At 42.5% G+C, this 19,774-nt stretch overlaps 1 protein-coding gene across 1 annotated transcript; it reads right to left on the bottom strand.

The window, feature by feature from the left end:
- Positions 1–804: 804 nt before the first annotated feature.
- Positions 805–19,267, bottom strand: ippk (inositol 1,3,4,5,6-pentakisphosphate 2-kinase). The gene is made up of 14 exons (XM_080727870.1): positions 19,105–19,267; positions 15,935–15,994; positions 13,468–13,563; positions 13,244–13,310; positions 11,639–11,757; positions 8,093–8,182; positions 6,979–7,037; positions 6,627–6,699; positions 6,088–6,240; positions 5,108–5,231; positions 4,540–4,675; positions 3,299–3,401; positions 2,309–2,388; positions 805–1,840 (listed from the first exon to the last, which is right to left on the bottom strand). The coding sequence occupies exons 1-14, from the start codon at positions 19,183–19,185 to the stop codon at positions 1,612–1,614; spliced, it is 1,470 nt and encodes a 489-aa protein (XP_080583996.1). The 5' UTR covers positions 19,186–19,267; the 3' UTR covers positions 805–1,611.
- Positions 19,268–19,774: the final 507 nt, after the last annotated feature.

The following is a 19,774-nucleotide window of genomic DNA, read 5'->3' as shown; positions in this document are numbered from 1 at the left end:
GTCCACGCTTCAATACAAAGTTAAGAAAAAGGGTGCTCTCAAAAACCTATTTGACCGTAGAATTTGTGTGACAAAATGGCAGAACACACAGAATAGTGCACTAAAAACATGACAGGAAGTTAAGTTTGTCTTATGTGTATGGCTCTGGGTACGACCCGGACCTACAATCAATCTACCAAATATGGCTGAGGTCAGGAAATGACATCACATATACGCAGAAGCCAAGGTTATTTCATCACTCATCAGTTAAGTCAGTGTTTCTCAAAGTGGATTCCAGGGACTCTGTGGGTTCCTTTTAGGGGGTCTAAATGGACCCATACAAGTCTGTAACTCTGACAGTGTACAAATGGAACCAAATGGACCCGTTATTTGTACACTGTCAGAGTTAAGGGGAGACCCTGACATTTAGAAGTTTGAGAAACACTGAGTTAAGTCACTGGTTCACACAACATCAGGTCCGAGGACCACCAGGGGTCCAAATGGCCCCACACGGGTCTGTAACTGAATGAACACTTGAGGATTTTACAGTTAGCGCCCAAAAGATACAGAGTTACAGACCCTAAAGTGTCCTTTATTTGGACCCATGGTGGGCTTCTATGCAGACATTGAGAAACACTAGGGTTTTTTTGCCATCACTCCACCTTCAACAGCGTTGCCATGAAGACTGCAGAGGAGGCGTAGTCAGATTAGGATCTGGGGTCGTTGTCGCCACATACGCCCCCGTTAGGGATCCAGGAGGCGAATCAGTGCTCCAGTTTAAAAAATAAAAAAAAGAGAAAAAATAAGCCCATTCATTTCCAATAAATAATATTAAAAATCAGACAAGAAAAAAAAAACAGGAAATCTTAATGAGATCGGCCTTCAGTGAGCTCCTATTGGCTTCCTGCCAGGACAGGTGGGCGTGTTGAGGCAAGTTTTGGTTTCCGTTTCCGATCCATGACTTCCTGTTGTAGTGGTACTGGTGACCTCGCACCAGGTGGTCGTAGGTTCGATCCCCGCAGACGTCATGCGACTGAAGGTCGTAAGAAGCAGTGTCATTCAAACCCAACAGTCCTGTACCACCAACCAACCCCAGTCCTGGTACCACACTCTATTTAGCCAAAACAAACTCATTGCTCATTGGCCAGACATCAGGAGTGTGCAGATTGTAACAGGAAGTCCTGGGGGTATATATTTATATACATTTTCTTTTTCTCTCTCTGTGATTCCAACAGTAGAACTCTTCACACTCGGGTTTTGACCTCAGTTTATTAATGTATTTTATTTGTTTAGCATTTCATTACTTGTTGGTTGTTGTAGGAATCCTCTGGAGATGATTCCAGTGTTGCCACTTCAACATGGCTGCCCTCCGTGTGTCTGTCCGTCCGTCCGTCCGTCTGCGGAGCACCGGGTTGGTTTAGCAGCAGTGATGGAGGTTCTTTTCATGCCTAATTTATGCCCCGTCGCAAAAGAAATCGCAGACGTACAAGCTCGCGTCCGCGACACGTCGCGCGGCGTGCCATCGCGCGACAAAAACAGCAGCCCTACAAGCTTGCGAAAGACCTGCAAGGCGAATCGCTTTGCAAGCTTGTAGGTCTGCTGTTTTTGTGGCGAAATCGGGGTGCCGGGCGTTCAGACAGGGTGGAAGAGCAGGGTGCAGCAGTCCTCTTCCGGCTCTCTGTCCAGAGGGTCCTTGGTTCTCAGGTAGAAGGAGACGATCTGGTGGTCCAGGAGCAGCTGGCGGGGGACGCTGTCGAAGGGCTTGGGGTCCAGGTCCAGGATGGACATGGAGAAGGAGAAGCGAGGGGCCGAGGACCTGGAGGAGCACAGGAGGTCTCTGGCCTTCATCTGACCTGACAGACTGCAGGCAGGGAGGAGGGGAAGAGAGGGAATGGGGAGAAGTTATTAATAAGAAATCGACAATATACTGTATAGACCACTGTTTCCCAAACACTGGGTCGGGACCTATTTTATGGGTCCCTTTAATTTTTTGTTTCCTACATTTCGTTATTAATTATCATCATTTCAAAACGTTTTCAAAAAAGAAAAAAAGTTCTAAATAATTTCATGAATAAATCAAAAACAAAGAAATTCCATAAATTAGAAAACAAATGTAGTGAAAATAGACGATCTACAAGCTCACAACGTGGCACGAAGCGACACATTGTGAACTTGTAGATCTGCTATTTTCACTAGTTTTGGGCAAACGTCTCATTTCTCTTTTGGGTCACGGGCTAAAACGTTTGGGAACCACTGGTCTGGAGTAGACCCATTGGTAGGCATCTGACCAGACGTGAGGCCATCATGACGATGTCATCTCCTTCCTCACCTTTCATCCTCGCCACAGGGAACCAAGGCAACCATGATGGAACAATCCTTTGCCGTCATGGCAACGCGGTACTGATGCACCTGTGCCCCCCAAAAAAAACGGTAGTCGTTAGCAGTAAGTCTGTCACCTTGAACAGAAATGTTAGTAATAGCGAGCTTGTAGAAGTGCTCGTGTCCAAAGCGCTCCTCCACTCACAACCCCTTATGCTTTTCCCATAATGCATGGATTTAAACTAAGTTAAATCCCATGAAAATGTAATATGACCAAGTCCCAATGTGCCACCAACAGTGTGAAAGCAGCCCCCAGTGTTACCAGATGGGAAATGTTGAATTATCGTACCGGAGGCTCAGAATTATCGTATTTGACATGAAACTATCGTACACGGCCAAAAAAAGAGAAATCACTCCCGTAAAAACGCAATTTCACCAAAAAATGCGTCTTTAGTGTAAGAAACGACCTCGTTTTAGACTCCTGCGTGACAAAAACGCATCAGATATGCTGTGTGGAGGCAGGCAACTTCTTGGAGCTTACACAAAAAGCCTGAAACTGGTCTGGAAAGATGCAACCAGTGTTTTTAATGCAGATCTAGGGTCAGATTGACTGATTTCCTGGCTTATTTTGAGAAGCCAAACCAGATCCCAGATCAGCAGCCAGGGAAAATAGTGAATTCACGCTCTTTTTGATGATATGCCGAAATGATCGTACATTTGGGCATTTTTGGAATTATTGATCGTACATCGTACAGAGGGTCAAATTATCGTACAAATACGATAATTATCGTACGTCTGGCAACACTGGCAGCCCCCCACACTAGCGCCGATTCCTAAACATTTAACACGATATGTAAAAATTGTGATGTTTGAGTAACATTGTTCCTGCGGTTTTCCATACTGCCAGTAAAACAAAGGATTCAACGTTTAAATGTGTATAGTGGTGTGTGCAGTATGTAAATGTTCATAGAGGAGTGTATAGTCCCTAGTAGAGTCAAACCTTGGCAGCAGCGTAATCTATAGAGCCGTCGTCTTCAGGAGGACATTTCTGGATCCTCTCCAAGAAGGCTGCATTATACGGTCCATCCAGTTGGAGGCGACTCCTGACAGACACACACATTTTAGGACGATTTTATGAATGTATTTTTTTAAAAACGTTGCCATATTTAACCGTAAGCCTAAAGACGGCAAATAAGTTGGCACACAACTAAGTATAAATCTTGTTTAACTCTAATTCGAACCCCTAATAAACCTAACTTTTGTATAATCCTAATATCTTTCCAAGTGTAAACCTATCTATTTTCAACCATAAAACCACCATTTGTCTTGTGAGGACCACAGCAAATGGTCCATTTGGTCCTCATAGTATAGGAACACACACACCCTGTAAATCCAGGGTTCCCACACATCTTTACCAATTCATTTCCAAAACCTTTCCAGAATATTTAACCCGAATTCCAGGACTATATAACAATAATTCAGCTCAATAACGAGTCGCTTACACCTATGCGAAATGCCCAAAGACAGGTAGTGTATGGCAGTGGTCATCAACCTTTTCTGGCCGTGACCCACAAAATAATCATATTTGAACTGGGGACCCCGGCACCCTGACGAGCACTAAGAGCAGAGGAATTATGTATAACACGGTTTTATTGTGAAAATAGACGATCTACATACTCACAACGCCTCGCAGGCGTTGTGAGCATGTAGATCTGCTATTTTCACAATTTCTGCCTCTAATTTTGACAATTTGGCCAATGTTTAATTTGTCATTTCAGAGGTATTAACAAAATCAATAACCAAAGACAATGCATAGCTATTTTTCCAGGACCCTTGATCAATTCGAAAACTTTTCCAGTACTGGAAAAATATTTTGGGAACCCTGTAAATCGTCTAGTGTAGAGAGATAAAGTGTCTCAGTGGTTAACGCTGATGGCCTCACAGCAAGAAGCTTCTCCAACAGGGCATTTTTTGCAGTGTTTCCAGTAAAACTGGATTCACACAGCAGTTTGAAAATCCTAACCAATTTTCAATCTCACACACCGATTAAAAAATGGTGTCTGATTTTGAGGTTTTCACATTTGTTTTTGACAGCGTTGGTACAACAGCTTGTGGCTGCTATAGTTCTACACATCAAATTCTACAAAACACAACTAACAGTTTCAGGTGATGTTGCAACAGTTCATGTTTAATGCGTTGTTGCTATGGTAAAGAGTTGTGGGTGTTGGTTGCTGTGGTTACCGGTCTTCGGGGTACAGTTTGAGGTGTTGTTCCAGACGGCGGTACAGAGGATGCAGACCTTCGATGTCCAAACTGTCCAACATCTGAGTGTGAAGAATCCTGGACAGAACGCAGTCTCTGGGGAGACCTGGGCAACCTGCAGGGTCAACAGCACCATTGTTCTGGTTTCACTGTATTATGTTCACTGTCACTAAATTAACTGAATCAATTTAACTAAATATAACTAACCGTACAAAGTAATATGCTAACAGCAAGAGTATGGGTCATATTTATAAATAGTCTGTCGGGTGGAAACCTATGTCCAAAACTACTTTTCAGGATTCAAATTCAAAAATGGCAAAAGTCGAGAAACTCAAAACGAGTCACTTCGAAGAGTTTCGAGCTTGTAGATTTGCTACTTTACTTTTGATGCTTGTGTAACGTACCATGATCAAGTAGCGCATTCATTTACGAAAAGACACAAAAGGTTTAAATATGGACATAGGTTTCTGCCCAACAACAGCGATATCTATGAAAATGAACACAATGACAGACAGGCAGGCAGACAGACAGACACAGACGGACTTACTGTTTCTAATCAGCTCTCTAGTGAGGAGGCTGGCCTCACAGAAGCCCCGCCCCTCACCTCCTCCTCTTTCCAACCTCATCCCTCGCTCATCCCCTCCGGTGTTCAGCAGAGCATTCACCAACACCTGTGTTTTGATTATTATAATTAGTGTGACTAATTTTGATCATATTTAAGATACTGGTTAACATAATAAGGCATTTTATTTATAATGCACTTTACAGTCTTGCAAATCTCAAAGTGCTACAGGGTTAAGCATGGCATAAAAACAACAATAGGCAATTAATTACAGGGGAACCAACTTTGCTAAACTAAAAAAGGGGTCAGATTAAATGTACTGAATACGGGTATAGCACAAGCTGCCCAGTACAACCAGTGTTCTACTGTTGTAATGGGAGCTGTACTGGGGGCTGACCAGTACGACCACAGTCTTCTACATGTTGTACTGGTAGCTGACCAGTACAACCACAGTCTACTACTGTTGTACTGGGAGCTGACCAGTACAACCACAGTCTACTGCTGTTGTACTGGGAGCTGACCAGTACAACCACAGTCTACTACTGTTGTACTACAGTCTTCTACTGTTGTACTGGGAGCTGACCAGTACAACCACAGTCTACTACTGTTGTACTGGGAGCTGACCAGTACAACCACAGTCTACTGGGAGCTGACCAGTACAACCACAGTCTTCTACTGTTGTACTGGGAGCTGACCAGTACAACCACAGTCTACTACTGTTGTACTGGGAGCTGACCAGTACAACCTCAGTCTTCTACTGTTGTACTGGGAGCCGACCAGTACAACCACAGTCTACTACTGTTGTACTGGGAGCTGACCAGTACGACCACAGTCTATTACTGTTGTACTGGGAGCTGACCGGTACCAACCACAGACTACTACTGTTGTACTGGGAGCTGACCGGTACGACCACAGTCTACTACTGTTGTACTGGGAGCAGACCGGTACCAACCACAGACTTGTACCTGTATGAGGTCATTAAGGACAGCCTTGTTGGCCAGGTGACCGTTGAGCCTGGGCGTTCCAGACAGGAAGTAAGGTCTGAGGTGCTGCAGGAGCGAGTTCAAATCCTGGAAGTCCTCACTGCCCTCTTTACCTCCGTATATACACTGCCCACCCTGAGAGAGAGAAAGAGTGAGAGACTACCTTGAGCACCCTGGCTTAGAGTTCTCAACAGGCCTGAAAATTAAGGCCTGGACCTACCCGGCCCTACTAGTTAGCATACATTTTAGGCCCTACCCGGCCCGAAAACATCGGGTCGGGTTGGGTATGGTCGGGTCTATCATATACTAATAGTAATAAAATAATTAAAACAAATATTTTATTTTTTCATTGAGCCCGAGGCCCTACCCGCCGACTAATTAGCTTACATTTTAGGCCCTACCCTAAATGTCGGTCGGGTTCGGGTATGGTCGGGTTCGGGCAGAATTTGAGAACTCTACCCTGGCTGGCAGACAGACAGACAGACCGATAGACAGACAGACACACAGGATGTTCTGCTCACCTTGAATATTTTAAAGTTGTTTTGTGGTTCTTCTATCAAGTGTTTGATGGCAAAGTACATTCTCTGCTTGTTCCTAAACACACAAAACACACACAGTCAGTGGACTGATACCATTCCGAACAACACGTTAAAGCTCCAATAAATTAGAAAGGAGATTGTACCAGTAGTAGTACTAGTAGTATCAGGAGTAGCAGTATGTAGTAGTAGTAGTAATAATAGTATTAGTAATAAAGTGATATATCATAAGTAACAGGAGAAATATAGTATTAGTAATAAAGTAGTATAGCATTAGAAGTGTCAGGAATAGTAAAGTACTGTAGTAACAGCATTAGTAGTATAGTAGATGCAGTACCCTGAGAACAGGTCTAGAGGGCAGTAGAGACTGGGTCTCTTCCACTTCCCATTGGCCACCTGGAAAAACACAAAAATACTGTCACTTCAATCTGTTAACAATACAGAACTTAAAATATGTATGAGATTCAGGTGCAACAATATGTAAAATGGTTTAATTATAAAAAACAATATAACTGTATGGTATATAAGTAACTAGACGTGGTAGGCCACCACTGGAGCTTTATGCAATATTATGGGATCAGGATGTTAGTTGATCTTAGTTCTATCCATCTCTACACAGACACTGATTGTCTCAGACAATCTCATCTTCAATTGTGTTTTTTATTTGTTGACTTTCATAGCCAAATTGGTCAATATAAATCAAAATTTCGAAGCTGTAAAATAATTGCAATGGAAATATACCTTAGTGAAATGGTGTAGTGGAAGGCACGATGTGTATATACATCGTTACATTGGCCATTGCATATACTCATGTCTAGTGCACATCGATCAGGTTTTTACTGTTGTAATTTGCCTGATTATACCAGCCATACGTAATCCAATGACTCAGTCCCCAAATGATTATCTTTGTGTGTGTGTGTGTGGGGGGGGTCTCCAGATGATTAGCCTAGTGTGCAACATCCTTTCCTCAATCAACAGTAAACAAACCAAGTGTGCGCATGCACACACACACACACACACACACACACACACACACACAGACAGACACACACACACACACACACACACACACAGTGTAGCCCTATGTCAATACAGATCACAACGCATGTGACCTATAACTATAAACATGTTTTGTAAAGTTTCACATGACATTACAGTCACATTTTAAACACTTTGTGCTTGATTATTACTCCTTCACTTCCCATTTGACCTCAGCAATGTAATGCAATGTCAGGGTTCTTGCACCATTTAGAAATTAAATTAAAGACTTTTTAAGACCCTTTTAAAATCTCTCAACAAATGTAATTTAAGACCCAAATAAAGACACACATTACGTATCTCCAACAAAGATAAAGTATTGTTCACATTATGGGCATAGTGGCTGTGTAAAGTGATATGTAACTGGAATACCATGCAATGTAATATATGTACAGTAATGTAACTATAGTTACCTTGTAGTGTTGATGAGTACAGAAGCGACATATCTTGGTTTTGATGTCTTTACTGACGTGTCGAGCTGAAGGCAGGAAGCCACATTTAGGCTGAAATACAAAACACATGCAAAGCGCACACACACACACACACACACACACACACACACACACACACACACACACACACACACACACACACACACACACACACACACACACACACACACACACACACACACACACACACACACACACACACACACACACACACACACACACACACACACACACACACACACACACACACACACACACACACACACACACACACACACACACAGGAAATGTAAACCAAATACTGGGCCAACTCCGATCAACTAAGTATTAGGGATGCGAAGATATACCGGTACGGATCGTAATCGCGATACAAACGTGCGCGATACGAGTGAATCGGTTCATTCAGGGTGGATCGGTACAATTGACGGCTGGAATCGTGATGTATCGTATCGTGAGTGACCTGGATCGGTACATTCCACGGTTGGATCGGTTTTTGCATAATAGTATTTCATTCTATACTGTGTTTCCGAGGCGCATTGAATGCCCCATCAGCCCTCCCCCCAAAAAGCACTTGTAGCGACTCTAAAGACATGCGTCTTTTACAGCAGCACTGGCTGCTCTGCTCTACTCAGCGGAGCGCAGTGAACACCCGACCCGACGGAATGCAGAGACAGACAGACAGCACTCGTGAGCCCACTGGTTAAACATGCAAGATTAGTACCACGTTTAGCTTTATAACATCCCTGTCCAATGTTCGCTGATGTGATCCGTTGTTGTGTCACTGGACTGGAGCACGCTGCGTGATATTATGATCCACATTCCACACCCGTTTGTTCTTCTTGTTGAGTCTGCGACGGAATTGATTTAAACAAAGCAGAAGCTTCCACGCTTTAACTACACACACGTATGAACTACAACAACGATACTGGGCGTGCAGCTAGCGATTAAAACAAAGTATTTGACACTGTTTCACAACTTGTTACTGTAGCAGGCAGAACACTCTTCTGCTGCTGCTGTTCCCTCTGCAAAGAGAGGCTGGAGCCTGATTTATACTTGGCAGCTCGACGGTGTCGCGCACGCACCTAAATAGCAGACCTACAAGCTCACAACGCGTTGCGTTGTGACTCAAATATCTACGTTTTGAAACATTTTGGCTAGAAAGGGCAAAATCCTAGATTATATTCATACAATATAATAATAATACAGGTCAAGGCTCCTTAACTGAGAAGAGAGAGATCAAGCAGGGACCCCCACTGTAGGTTATTTTAGACTACTGTAGGCTATTATATAAAACTGTTGCAGATTAAAACTTGTCAGAGACTTGTTTGACAGCACTATTTCATCAGTGACATTAATACATGTTGTGTTTATTTGTTCACACATTATCTTTTCTATTAATATGATGGATTTATGTTATTCATTATAATCCATGAATTATTATCTCTTAAACCCTCAATAAGTGTTAATGTATTGGCTAATGTTCCCCCATAGTGTTGCTACTTGCTAGGGTTCAATTGGTTACTGTAAAAACTAACTATTAATATTTGGCTGCCTCACATAACTCTGAGGACCCTAGGGGTCCCTGACCACCTGTTGAGGATGTAATGATATATAATAATGATATAGTATTAATCAAACAATTTTACCAGCCAGCAAGGAGTTTTCTCCCAGATTTCAATAAGTTGGATTGTTAGACAGAGCCTAGTACTACAGTGAAACAATAAATTGTTTGGAAATTAAATATAATGCATTTTTAGTAATTTTTTTGGGGGGAAATTTACATGGGCTTTAATATAAATCCTTTGCATTGTGTTGAATCGCACCGAATCGTGAATCGTATCGCATCGTAAGGACCAGGGGTGTATCGCAAAATATCGTGAATCATATCGCATCGTATCGGGGTCAGGGGTGTATCGTGATGTATCGTATCGGCAAGATTTCAATGTATCGCAATTATATCGTATCGCTGGGAGTGTATCGTGATGCGTATCGTATCGCCTCAGTGGTCAAGATTCACATCCCTACTAAGTATAGATGGATTAAAATGTATAACAAATTCCTGTCTTAAGGGATTGGACAGACATAAAGACGGAAAGACAGACAGACAGGACAGAGAAGCTAGTAGATAACATTGTAATGACATTATAATGAGGTCAGTAGCATGTGCTGTGTGACAGACAGACAGCAGCCTCATTCAGATATGAAGTGTTTAAGATGGAAGTTATCTAGACATGAGGCTAACGTCTGACGGAAACGTCTGTCTGACTCGGTAGGACCAGCAAGGGACTTTCCAACCTATTAACACTTTCCCAGTCTGTCCAGAATGGCTTGTCTGTGGATTAGCCGGAAATTTCTAATATTGTATTATGATCTGAGACATAATATTATGTTTATAAACATCACCCCACCCCCCCCCCTCATCTTGGACGGCGCCGTTGTTTTCTTTTTTTCGTTCCCCCGGTCATAAGCTCACCGTAAATATCTGGATCTCCATTGGCATATAGTGGGGATTTTGGCCAAGTCGTCTTGGTTAGACCGGTGGTGAGACGGAGAAGGGCTAGCGATCGTTTTTTTTTTTTTTTTTTTTCGATCATTATCACTTATTTCATTTTTAATGACCTAGTACGGAAAATTACGGTCGGCTAATTTGAGTACAGATGATGTCCAGTATATTACGGTTTTAATATGGGCATCTCCATACGGCTGTAAAAGAGTTAAGACGATTCTGCAAATGCCTTCTAAACCAGTAGTCCTGAAGAGATGTTGTGCCAAGGACCTCCAAGATTTGTGTTAAATAAATTCACTGTTGAACACTTAACAGATATAATAGCAGAATGTATACAAGCTCACAGACATGCGAGCTTGTACACAGTACATTCTGCTATTGTTGAGAACCACTGTTCCAAGAGTTTTCTGAAAAACACATATTGCTATACATGTAGCTAAAATCTAAAATGACACGGATGCTTTGTCGTTTCCAATGGGTCAGCGTAATGTCGAATCAACCCCAAACGCCTCAATGCGTCCTCAGCTCCGAGGGGAATCAGCTTAGCTTTGAGTAATTGCTGCTGGGCCATAAACAGGACAACGCACTTAAATCAACAATTTACTGGCTCATGTTGTTTGATGCTTCAGTGTTGTTGAAAGGGGAACTGTCACAAGGCTCCAATCATTCATCACAGAAGTCAGCGTGGCCGGTCCTTCGGGTGCATTGCTACTTTTGTTGTGCTGGCATCTTTTGTTAACGCTGCTCTGTAGCAACGCTTGCAAATGGGTTTGCTTCGTAGAGGTTGCCTTTCCTTGTTAATTTGCCTTGAATGCAAAATATTTCCTAACAGCGCAGTGCCATTTTCTGGTTTAGTCAGCAGCAACGCATCGCGGAGGCAATGCAACTTTCGATCTTTAGTGAGCTTGCCCACAGAGCCAAGGACAGGTCACGCAGCGAGTGAGTGAGTGAGTGGGTGGACAGACCTAGGGGCAGAGCAGCTGTGAGTGTGTGTGTGTTACCTTTATCTCTATACAGAGAGGTGGTGTGTGTGTGGTCAGGTTGTATGGAGGCGAGGTGAGGTTTGGAAGGCACAGAGCACAGCCACTGTAGATGTCCATCACCTTGTTACAGCGCCACTCTGCAACACACACATTATGGTATACCGTTGTTACAGTGTTCTACTAACCGTTAAACTACATAATCATATACACATTTACAGAAACTGGTTACATAGTTTTCATAATTTGTAAATATAATTTCCCAATTCAGATGTAGGAACCAAAGTCTTATGCAAACCTGATCAGCTCAGAGACGGGTGCGTAGGCATTGATCAATAGGAACACTTATTATTAACGTTTCATCACATAGAACAGCTTCAGGCATTTGTCCCAATTCAGATGTGAAATCTATTTTGCCAGTTTGTAAATGTAGGCTCTGTGCTAGTAGCAAGCTGTTTAAGATTAAACAGAGTTTGTATGTATGCACAGTAGAGCTGGGATACCCGACCGAAATCCGACGGGACCCGACAAGCCCGACAGGCTCGGGCCCGGGCCGGACGCATTTTCACAATTAATTGTCGGACGTCGATTCGGGTCGGACATAATTTTGATTTATAGAAAATAAAGTGTAAAACGATACAACTATTGTCTCTATGTGTGCTATTTCCTTGTCTTTCTGGTGCACGTGACTACGCTCAGTGCGTTGTCTTGACAACCATGCACATGTGAGCGAACGCAACTTTAGTACAGCTGGAAGAGTCGTCGAAGAGAGAAGAACAGCGCTGAACCCGTCCACGGTGGATTCTATCCTTTTCCTCCATAACAACATGTAAACCATAATGGTTGGATTAATGTAAATAGTTCGATTTGTAAGCTGCTACATACAACTAGTCAATTTCATCCATGCCGCTGCGTTCGTTCGTGGACATTATGGACAATTGGACATAATTAAAAAGGCCGATGTTGAATGTAGCCTAAGCCTAAAACGGTAAACCCAGAAACCATAATGGTTGGATTAATAATAGTTTTTGATTAAGAAAGAGGGCCAAGGCCGCTGTTGTGGACTGGAGTTTGTGGACGCTGGATATTAAAAGCAGATGTCAGATTCGTCTATGCTGGTAAGACTGAATACATTTTGATATTGATTGAACTGTGGAAAAGGTTTGTGTGTGAATACTTTATTAATTAATTCGTTTGTAAAAGAGGATTTTAAGTGTGTGACTGCAGCGAGTCACTGACTGCAGTCAGACCAGAGTCACCAGACGCGCAGTGCACGTTATATTATTTAATAATCAACGTAGCCTACTTGTAAGGTAATGTAATTATCTAAAACACTTTCACACGCCACAATGTGGCTTAATATTATTAAGGGTGACAAGCAGGCACGCTGCATGCACTCACTGCACATTATAACACGTTTGCTAGTGAGTGTAAATCAGTGGCTTCCTCAAAGAAAAAGAAACTAAGCGTTGAAAACATAAGGTTCGGGCCTCGGCTCGGGTCGGACGCTTTTTCATGATTAATGCTCGGACGTCGACTCGGGTCGGACAGAAAACTGTCGGACACGGGTTCGGAACGGACAGAAAAAATGGGCCCGATCCCAGCTCTAATGCACAGCTGTCTCACCTGGTCTCTGATGTTGAACTTTGATTGACAGCTGTCTGACAAACTCTAGAGGCAGTTTGACCACTTCCTGTAGTAAAAAGAAAATGATAACGTCATAAAATACAGTCAGTCATTATTATTGCTGGTATTTTCATATTGTGTATGCGTCTCTGTGTGTGTGTGTGTGTGTGTGTGTGTGTGTGTGTGTGTGTGTGTGTGTGTGTGTGTGTGTGTGTGTGTCTTACTCCACTGTGGACGAACTTGTCTCCCAGTAGAGGCCTCATGACGTTCTTACTGAAGTCAACAATGTTCTGGATGTGTCTGTATGTCTGTTCTGTAGTCTGACAGACAGACAAAGAAAGGCAGAAATCAACACGCATACATTAAGTCTTGCAGAATGAGTCACCAGACCGTGTCGAACATCATATTCTAAACCCTGTGAGCAAGGCACTTCTGCAGAGTTCCTGGGTTCATACTAAGATAATGTTTATATCATCTCTGTCGTGTCCAAAACTGTTACTTTGCAGGTTTCAGATTCAACATTAAAGTAGATCTACAAGCTCAAAACGCGCTTTGAGCTCCAATATGATCAAGTAGGGCGTTCATTTAGGAAAGAATAGAAAATGTTAGATTACAGACGGGTTTCTTGTTTACAAACATTGAGACTAAATGCACAGCTGACTGTATCATGTAATCAATTACGTCCAATCCCCAAACCTGTTGTTTTGGGGAGCGCTGGTTTCATTGGCTAATTTTGGTACGGACCCTGCGCACGCATCTAGTTTTATCAGTGTAACGTGGACCAGAAACCCGTCCATGGAGAGAAGAGGTTTCTGCCCGACAGCAACGATATCCATTCTGCACTTCCTGGTAAGTAAGCCAACTGCTGGTTGGCTTCCCGGTAGAGTAACAAAGGAAACTGCAATAACAGTAATAACTAGTGATGTCACTCACACACAATGTCAATCTCAATGATAGTCATCTGGATCCACTATTTCAAATTTAAACAAGATCAAATTCCAAACCTGATCTACGTCAGCCATCATATCATTTCTGTCGGCCAAAAAAAACTTATCTCCATATTCTAACTTTGGGTTTTCATAAATTATTGCCCTACTTGATCATACTACAGCATCACACAAAAGCTTCAAAAGTAGAAGATCTGTGGCGGTCCAGGCGTCAGTGCACCGATTTATATATTTTACAATTAACAGCTTATTACTTTAAAGAGAATGGCTTGCTTCGATCAGCTGTTGATGGATGTGCAGGAAATAGCAGCTACATCAGTTTGAATGTATTCCACAACAAACAGACTAATAAAATTAAATATTGACCCACATGAAGCGTGATTTACATGGTGTCGTGCATCCAAAATAGCAGATCGACAAGCTGTGCACTTGTAGATCGCACCCAAGAATAACACAGCCATTAGGTCCCATAAACAAAGTGCGATGGCTCGGAAGTTAGCTTCTTAAAGATCAGACCCACAGACCCATTCTACTGCCATCAGCACGTGGGAAACAAACACACAATACTCTGTCTGTGTTCATTCTAGGACCACCATTCAAACGTTGTTGGGTTCCGCAGAACGTCCACTTTGCATTGGGGGAAACCACTAAGCAGTTTCTGCAGAAACCAACAATCAATGGACGCTTGCCATCCTCCAAGAGAGAATACACTTCTGTTGCAAGAACAGGATCGGCTGGCCAGCAGTGAACCATTCCTTCCCTAATGTACTGGGTAGTGTGGAATGTGCAAGCTGTATTACCTACTGTAGATAAATGTCATTGCTGTCGGGCAGAAACCTCGTTCCGCCGTATTTTAACCTTTTGAGTTTTTCAGAAATGAACGCCCTACTTGATCACACAAAGTATCAAAAGTAGCAGATCTACAAGCTCGAAATGCTTTGCAAGGCAACGCGTATTGAGCTTGTAGATCTGCTACTTTTGCAATTTTAGATTTTGAATCCTGAAAAGTAACAGTTTTGGACATGGGCAGTTTCCACCTGACAGAGACGATATAAAGCTCCTATCAGGATTCAGTATCAGCAGATAGCTAGTGAATATTAAATGACTCAGATCAGGGGGCACATTTTATTTGGTCACAACTTGATCACGGGATGAGATTTTATCTCTTATTCCGATAAAACTCTTACATAAATCGTTTCATGGTGAATTTCTATTATAGGGATAATCATGAATGTCTTCATAAGCATCTGAAAAGGATGAGCCGTGAAAAGGATGTCTAGAGCTCAGTGAGTTCACTGATGTAGCAGTGTTCTTTCTGAGAGAGTGTTTAGTGCCAGTGAGCGCAGTCACACCTATACAAGCAAAATGAAAGCCACACATGCTGACATATTGCACCCCAATGCATGTCACACTCTACTAGTCAAGTCCACAAATCTAACAGTACTGTATCATGACCGGAAAGTGCCAATGTTTCCTTCCCATTCCCTTTTTGTTGTTTTGTTTTTCTACTGCAACAGGTTCAAAGTTGGCTGGTCTAAAATTAAACACAATGTTGCCATTTTTATTTATGCAAGGGGACATTATAATTTATGATTACATTATTACAGTATTGTTTGATTGTTATTGTGGAAATAGGCGAGATTAGACTGCAGGGTTAGACACTAGGGTTCAGGTTGGTTAATAATAAAGAGTGCAAATGTAATATCTTTATGAAACAGCCAAAAGCACACACTATGTCTCTCACCTGGGGAGCGTTTTCAGAGTCTTCTGTCGGGTATTTCAGTAACCGTAGAACCCTGGAATGCTGTTGACAGGAGAGACATTGTGAGTCACTGGATGAGGCGCTTTGTATTTTCTACTTTATGCAAGACAGTTTAACGAAGGGGAGGCAATGGGCAGAGACAGGAGAGACATTGAGTCACTTCTAAACAAGAAAGGTCTTCAGAAACAGCTGTGACGGCCCGTCTCGTCATACTGTACTAGGCCAGTGGCTTTCAAACTTTTGTAAAGACACAATGTGCATTGTGCACACCCATATTCCTAGTGAAAATAGACAATCTATGAGCACACAAGTTGTGAGCCACAAATCAGAATCAACATCATTGTCACATAAGGTTTATAGGTTCTCACTCATTTACTACCTCAACAACCCAAGAATCCTGAGAAAAGGCTGTTGATCCAGGTTTCCCTCGCTCGAGAAACCAGGGAATTTAATTTGATTTAATTTATAAAAACAATCTAAAATCAGATCGCCGCACCGCGGTTACTAAGTACTAAGTTCCTAAGCACATTTTCTGAACGGAGAACGGCGTACAGGATTTTAAGTGAAGACGCAAAGAAATTAGCAGACAAAATAGGAACAATATCAAACTGAAGCTGATAAATGGGTACTCTCCTACTCTCCTGGTTAGTTGAAAATGGTCAACCTGCCTGAAAATGTATTTTCTGTTTATTAAAGAGCTGTTACAAGACAAACAATCTATAGCAATGAATACTATCAAAATATAGATATAACAAAAAAAAAAACTTTCCAAAAACTCCCAAGACACACCTTCTCTTTTCTCATGGGACTCATGCTGGTATCATGTACCAGCATCTGGGATGTGACTCATATGAGGTGTTAAGTTAACCCTACAGAATCACAAATCCATTCTTTCACTGTGACTCATACATTTCAGTGTGTGTGTGTGTGTGTGTGTGTGTGTGCGCGCGCGCGCGCGCGCGCGCGTGTGTGTGTTCATTAATTTCTTCTTGGACATTGTTGTGTTCACTCAACCATAGTGTTTCTTAATACAGTGCTTCTCTGTCCTTGAGGGGGCCTTCTTCAAAATGAGGAGCAGTTTGATTTCACAATTATTTCACAGGCTAGAAGTTCGAGCCCAATCAGAACATGTTGGAGGGATGTTATGTTGGAACGACCTTATCGCGTAGTGGTTCTCAACCTTTTCAGGCTGATACTCTCCAAAATAATCATGTTTGAACTTTGAACTGGGGACCCTCACCCAGAAAATCAAATGTGTCAATTTTTTGTGTGTGTGTGTGGGGGGGGGGGGGGGGGGGGTCACTTTCTAAAAAGGCAACACCCAAGTTTGACTCAACCTGAAACCTTCAGTTCAGTGTCACATATTCAATTGAACTCAAAGTCACCTCAAAGAGAAGAGAAGTTATCCACGTTAGCCGGGGAAATGATCACATCATTCTATATTCGTATTTGTTTTACTCAAATTACACTTTTAACCACTTAAGCCCTACTTTACACTCGGGCCAATCAGCAAGCTCACAACGCTGAGCTTGTAAATCTGCTCTCAAAAAAAAAATTGAATGCACCTTGAAAACATGAAACATTTTGAAGGAATTCACCCAGGAATAATAGTGTTATGACGTTAGCAGTTCAACGTGTCAAGCTAACGGCTCGATTAAAAACAAAGGATACGTCAGTGACGTCACATCACCATAAGCGCGTGCACGACTTTCTAGCCGTGCCACCCTCGCTGCTAAATGACAATGACGTAATTTCAACATGAGGAAAACGACAACTCTATTCCTCATAGATGTCTATGCTTTCCCTCGGTTGCAAATACGTCATTTTCTGTCCGTTTAGCATGCACTTCCTCTACTTCACGCCTGCATGTGACGTCAAATACTAATCCATGGCGTTTTTATCCTAGGATGTGCCGCTAAGTGAACGCTAAGCTAACATGCTAACCCCTCACACAGTGACAGATGGAGTGGAGCTCTTTGAAGCTGCCATTTATCACTTTGTCAACTTTTGTGTCAGCGTTAGTATTGACATGTCGTGAACGGCACACGCCGTGCGACACTTTGAGCGACATTCTGCGTTAATTAATAAAGTTTTAGCCGCGCTACAACATTCCCAACAAGTTAGCTTAGCCTACAGTGGTGGAAAGTATCTAAGTATATTTACTTGAGTACTGCACTTAAGTATAATGTTTAGGTATTTTTAGTGGATATTTGCAAAGTTCTATACTTTTACTCTGCTACTTCTGATCTCAGAGGCAATTATTGTACTTTTACTTAACTACAATTATTTGATAACTTTATTAATAAATACAATACTTAGATTTCGATTGTTATTACAAAACACAATAACCACTTCAGCAAACTATTTTGCTTGCATCGATTCGTGAGTTTGTAGATCTGCCATTTTCAAATTGCCAAAGTATGTAAGTATTTTATACATGTGAAACAGAACATTCTGAAAACAAAAGATAAGAGTACTTTTTTGTTTTACCTATGAACTTTTACTAAAGGAAATGTTGAATTCCGGACTTTTACTTGTAACACTAATAGTGTGCACTGTGCAGTATTGAATCTAGTGATACTTTTACTATGAGTACTTTTTCCACCACTGCCCGGCTTCTTGTCTGTAGCCGTGCCGTCCAGGAGGACTGTCCGGGGATGCCAGGCGAAAAGTCCTTGTACGCATTTTATACCCCCGTCACATTTTAAAGTTACTGACATGTTCACACACATGTCTGCAGTAAAAACGGGGTGATATTGATACGTAAAGTGTTTCCCGCAGTGAAATACAACGGGTTTTGTTGGCCGTCTGATTGGGAATTTCACACAGGAGCGCGCTCCCGACCAGCAGCGGGGAGGGAGCGCGCTGCCATGTTTCCGAACGTGAAATTTTGAACAGGCTTTTTCGGTAAAAAACGTTTAAAAAACAAGTCGTTTCGCAGCGCCATGTCGTGTTCTCGCCCCGCGTTTGTTACGCACATTCGTGGGAACATGTAAATGCCTTTATGTATTCGATACGACATTGGGAAGTAGTTCAGAAATACAACTTTTTGCCCCGGCAGCCCCCAGTAGTCCTCCTGGAAGGGACGGAGTCCCCGGGAGCCACACACAGCGAAGCTGTTAGCATAGCCGCCATGCTAGCGGTGGTCTGACCTGCAGGTGTGAGACCACCAGACTCTTGTTTCCCTCTCCGTGGTATTTCCAGTCGTTCTCGTCCATTTTGTCCAGTTCCATAACAACACGAGGCCGGCCGCTCGCTTGACAACAGACTGCTCCGTTTTAAACTAACAGACAAACACACTACAGTAGTCCAACGTCTGTGTATGTGTGTGTCTGCTGGGAGAAACTATAACTGCTACCTCTACCGCTTTAACAGGACGGCCCGCCTTCTCCCCCGCTCTGCTCTGCTCCCATTGGACGGAGAAGCTGTCAATCCTGGTCTACGCTGCCTAAAGGAAAAAAGTTTTGGTTCCAAGGTTCCCATGCTCTGAAAGGACCCCGGAAAGGACAGTGAGTGCAGTCATAACTCTGTGATTGCTTGGCTGACTGGTCGCCTAGACTAGAGGAACAAAGTTTGTTAGTCAAATGATGTTTATTCAAATCGTTTAATCTATCTATCTATCTATCTATCTATCTAGTATCTATCTATCTATCTATCTATCTATCTATCTATCTATCTATCTATCTATCTATGTCTATCTGTCTGTCAGCATGTGTGCATTGTGCATAATATGAGAGAGAGAGCGGGGCAGGGTGAAATAACTGTATCTACCAGTAAGACTCCCTAATCGAGAGATAAGCGACCGTCAGGTCGCATGTAAGA

This window comes from Nannobrachium achirus, assembly GCF_963921795.1.
Source record: "Nannobrachium achirus genome assembly, chromosome: 6".
NCBI lineage: Eukaryota > Metazoa > Chordata > Actinopteri > Myctophiformes > Myctophidae > Nannobrachium > Nannobrachium achirus.
Note: the sequence above shows the minus strand (reverse complement) of the source record. Positions and strands in the feature narration are given on the sequence as shown.

Excerpts from the sequence above, each read along its gene's own strand:
- ippk (XM_080727870.1), bottom strand. The coding sequence starts at position 19,185 with ATGGAACTGGACAAAATGGACGAGAACGACTGGAAATACCACGGAGAG. Across the intron at positions 13,564-15,934 it reads ACTCTGAAAACGCTCCCCAG|ACTACAGAACAGACATACAG; the intron begins GTGAGAGACATA and ends TCTGTCTGTCAG. Across the intron at positions 1,841-2,308 it reads CCCTGTGGCGAGGATGAAAG|TCTGTCAGGTCAGATGAAGG; the intron begins GTGAGGAAGGAG and ends CCCTGCCTGCAG.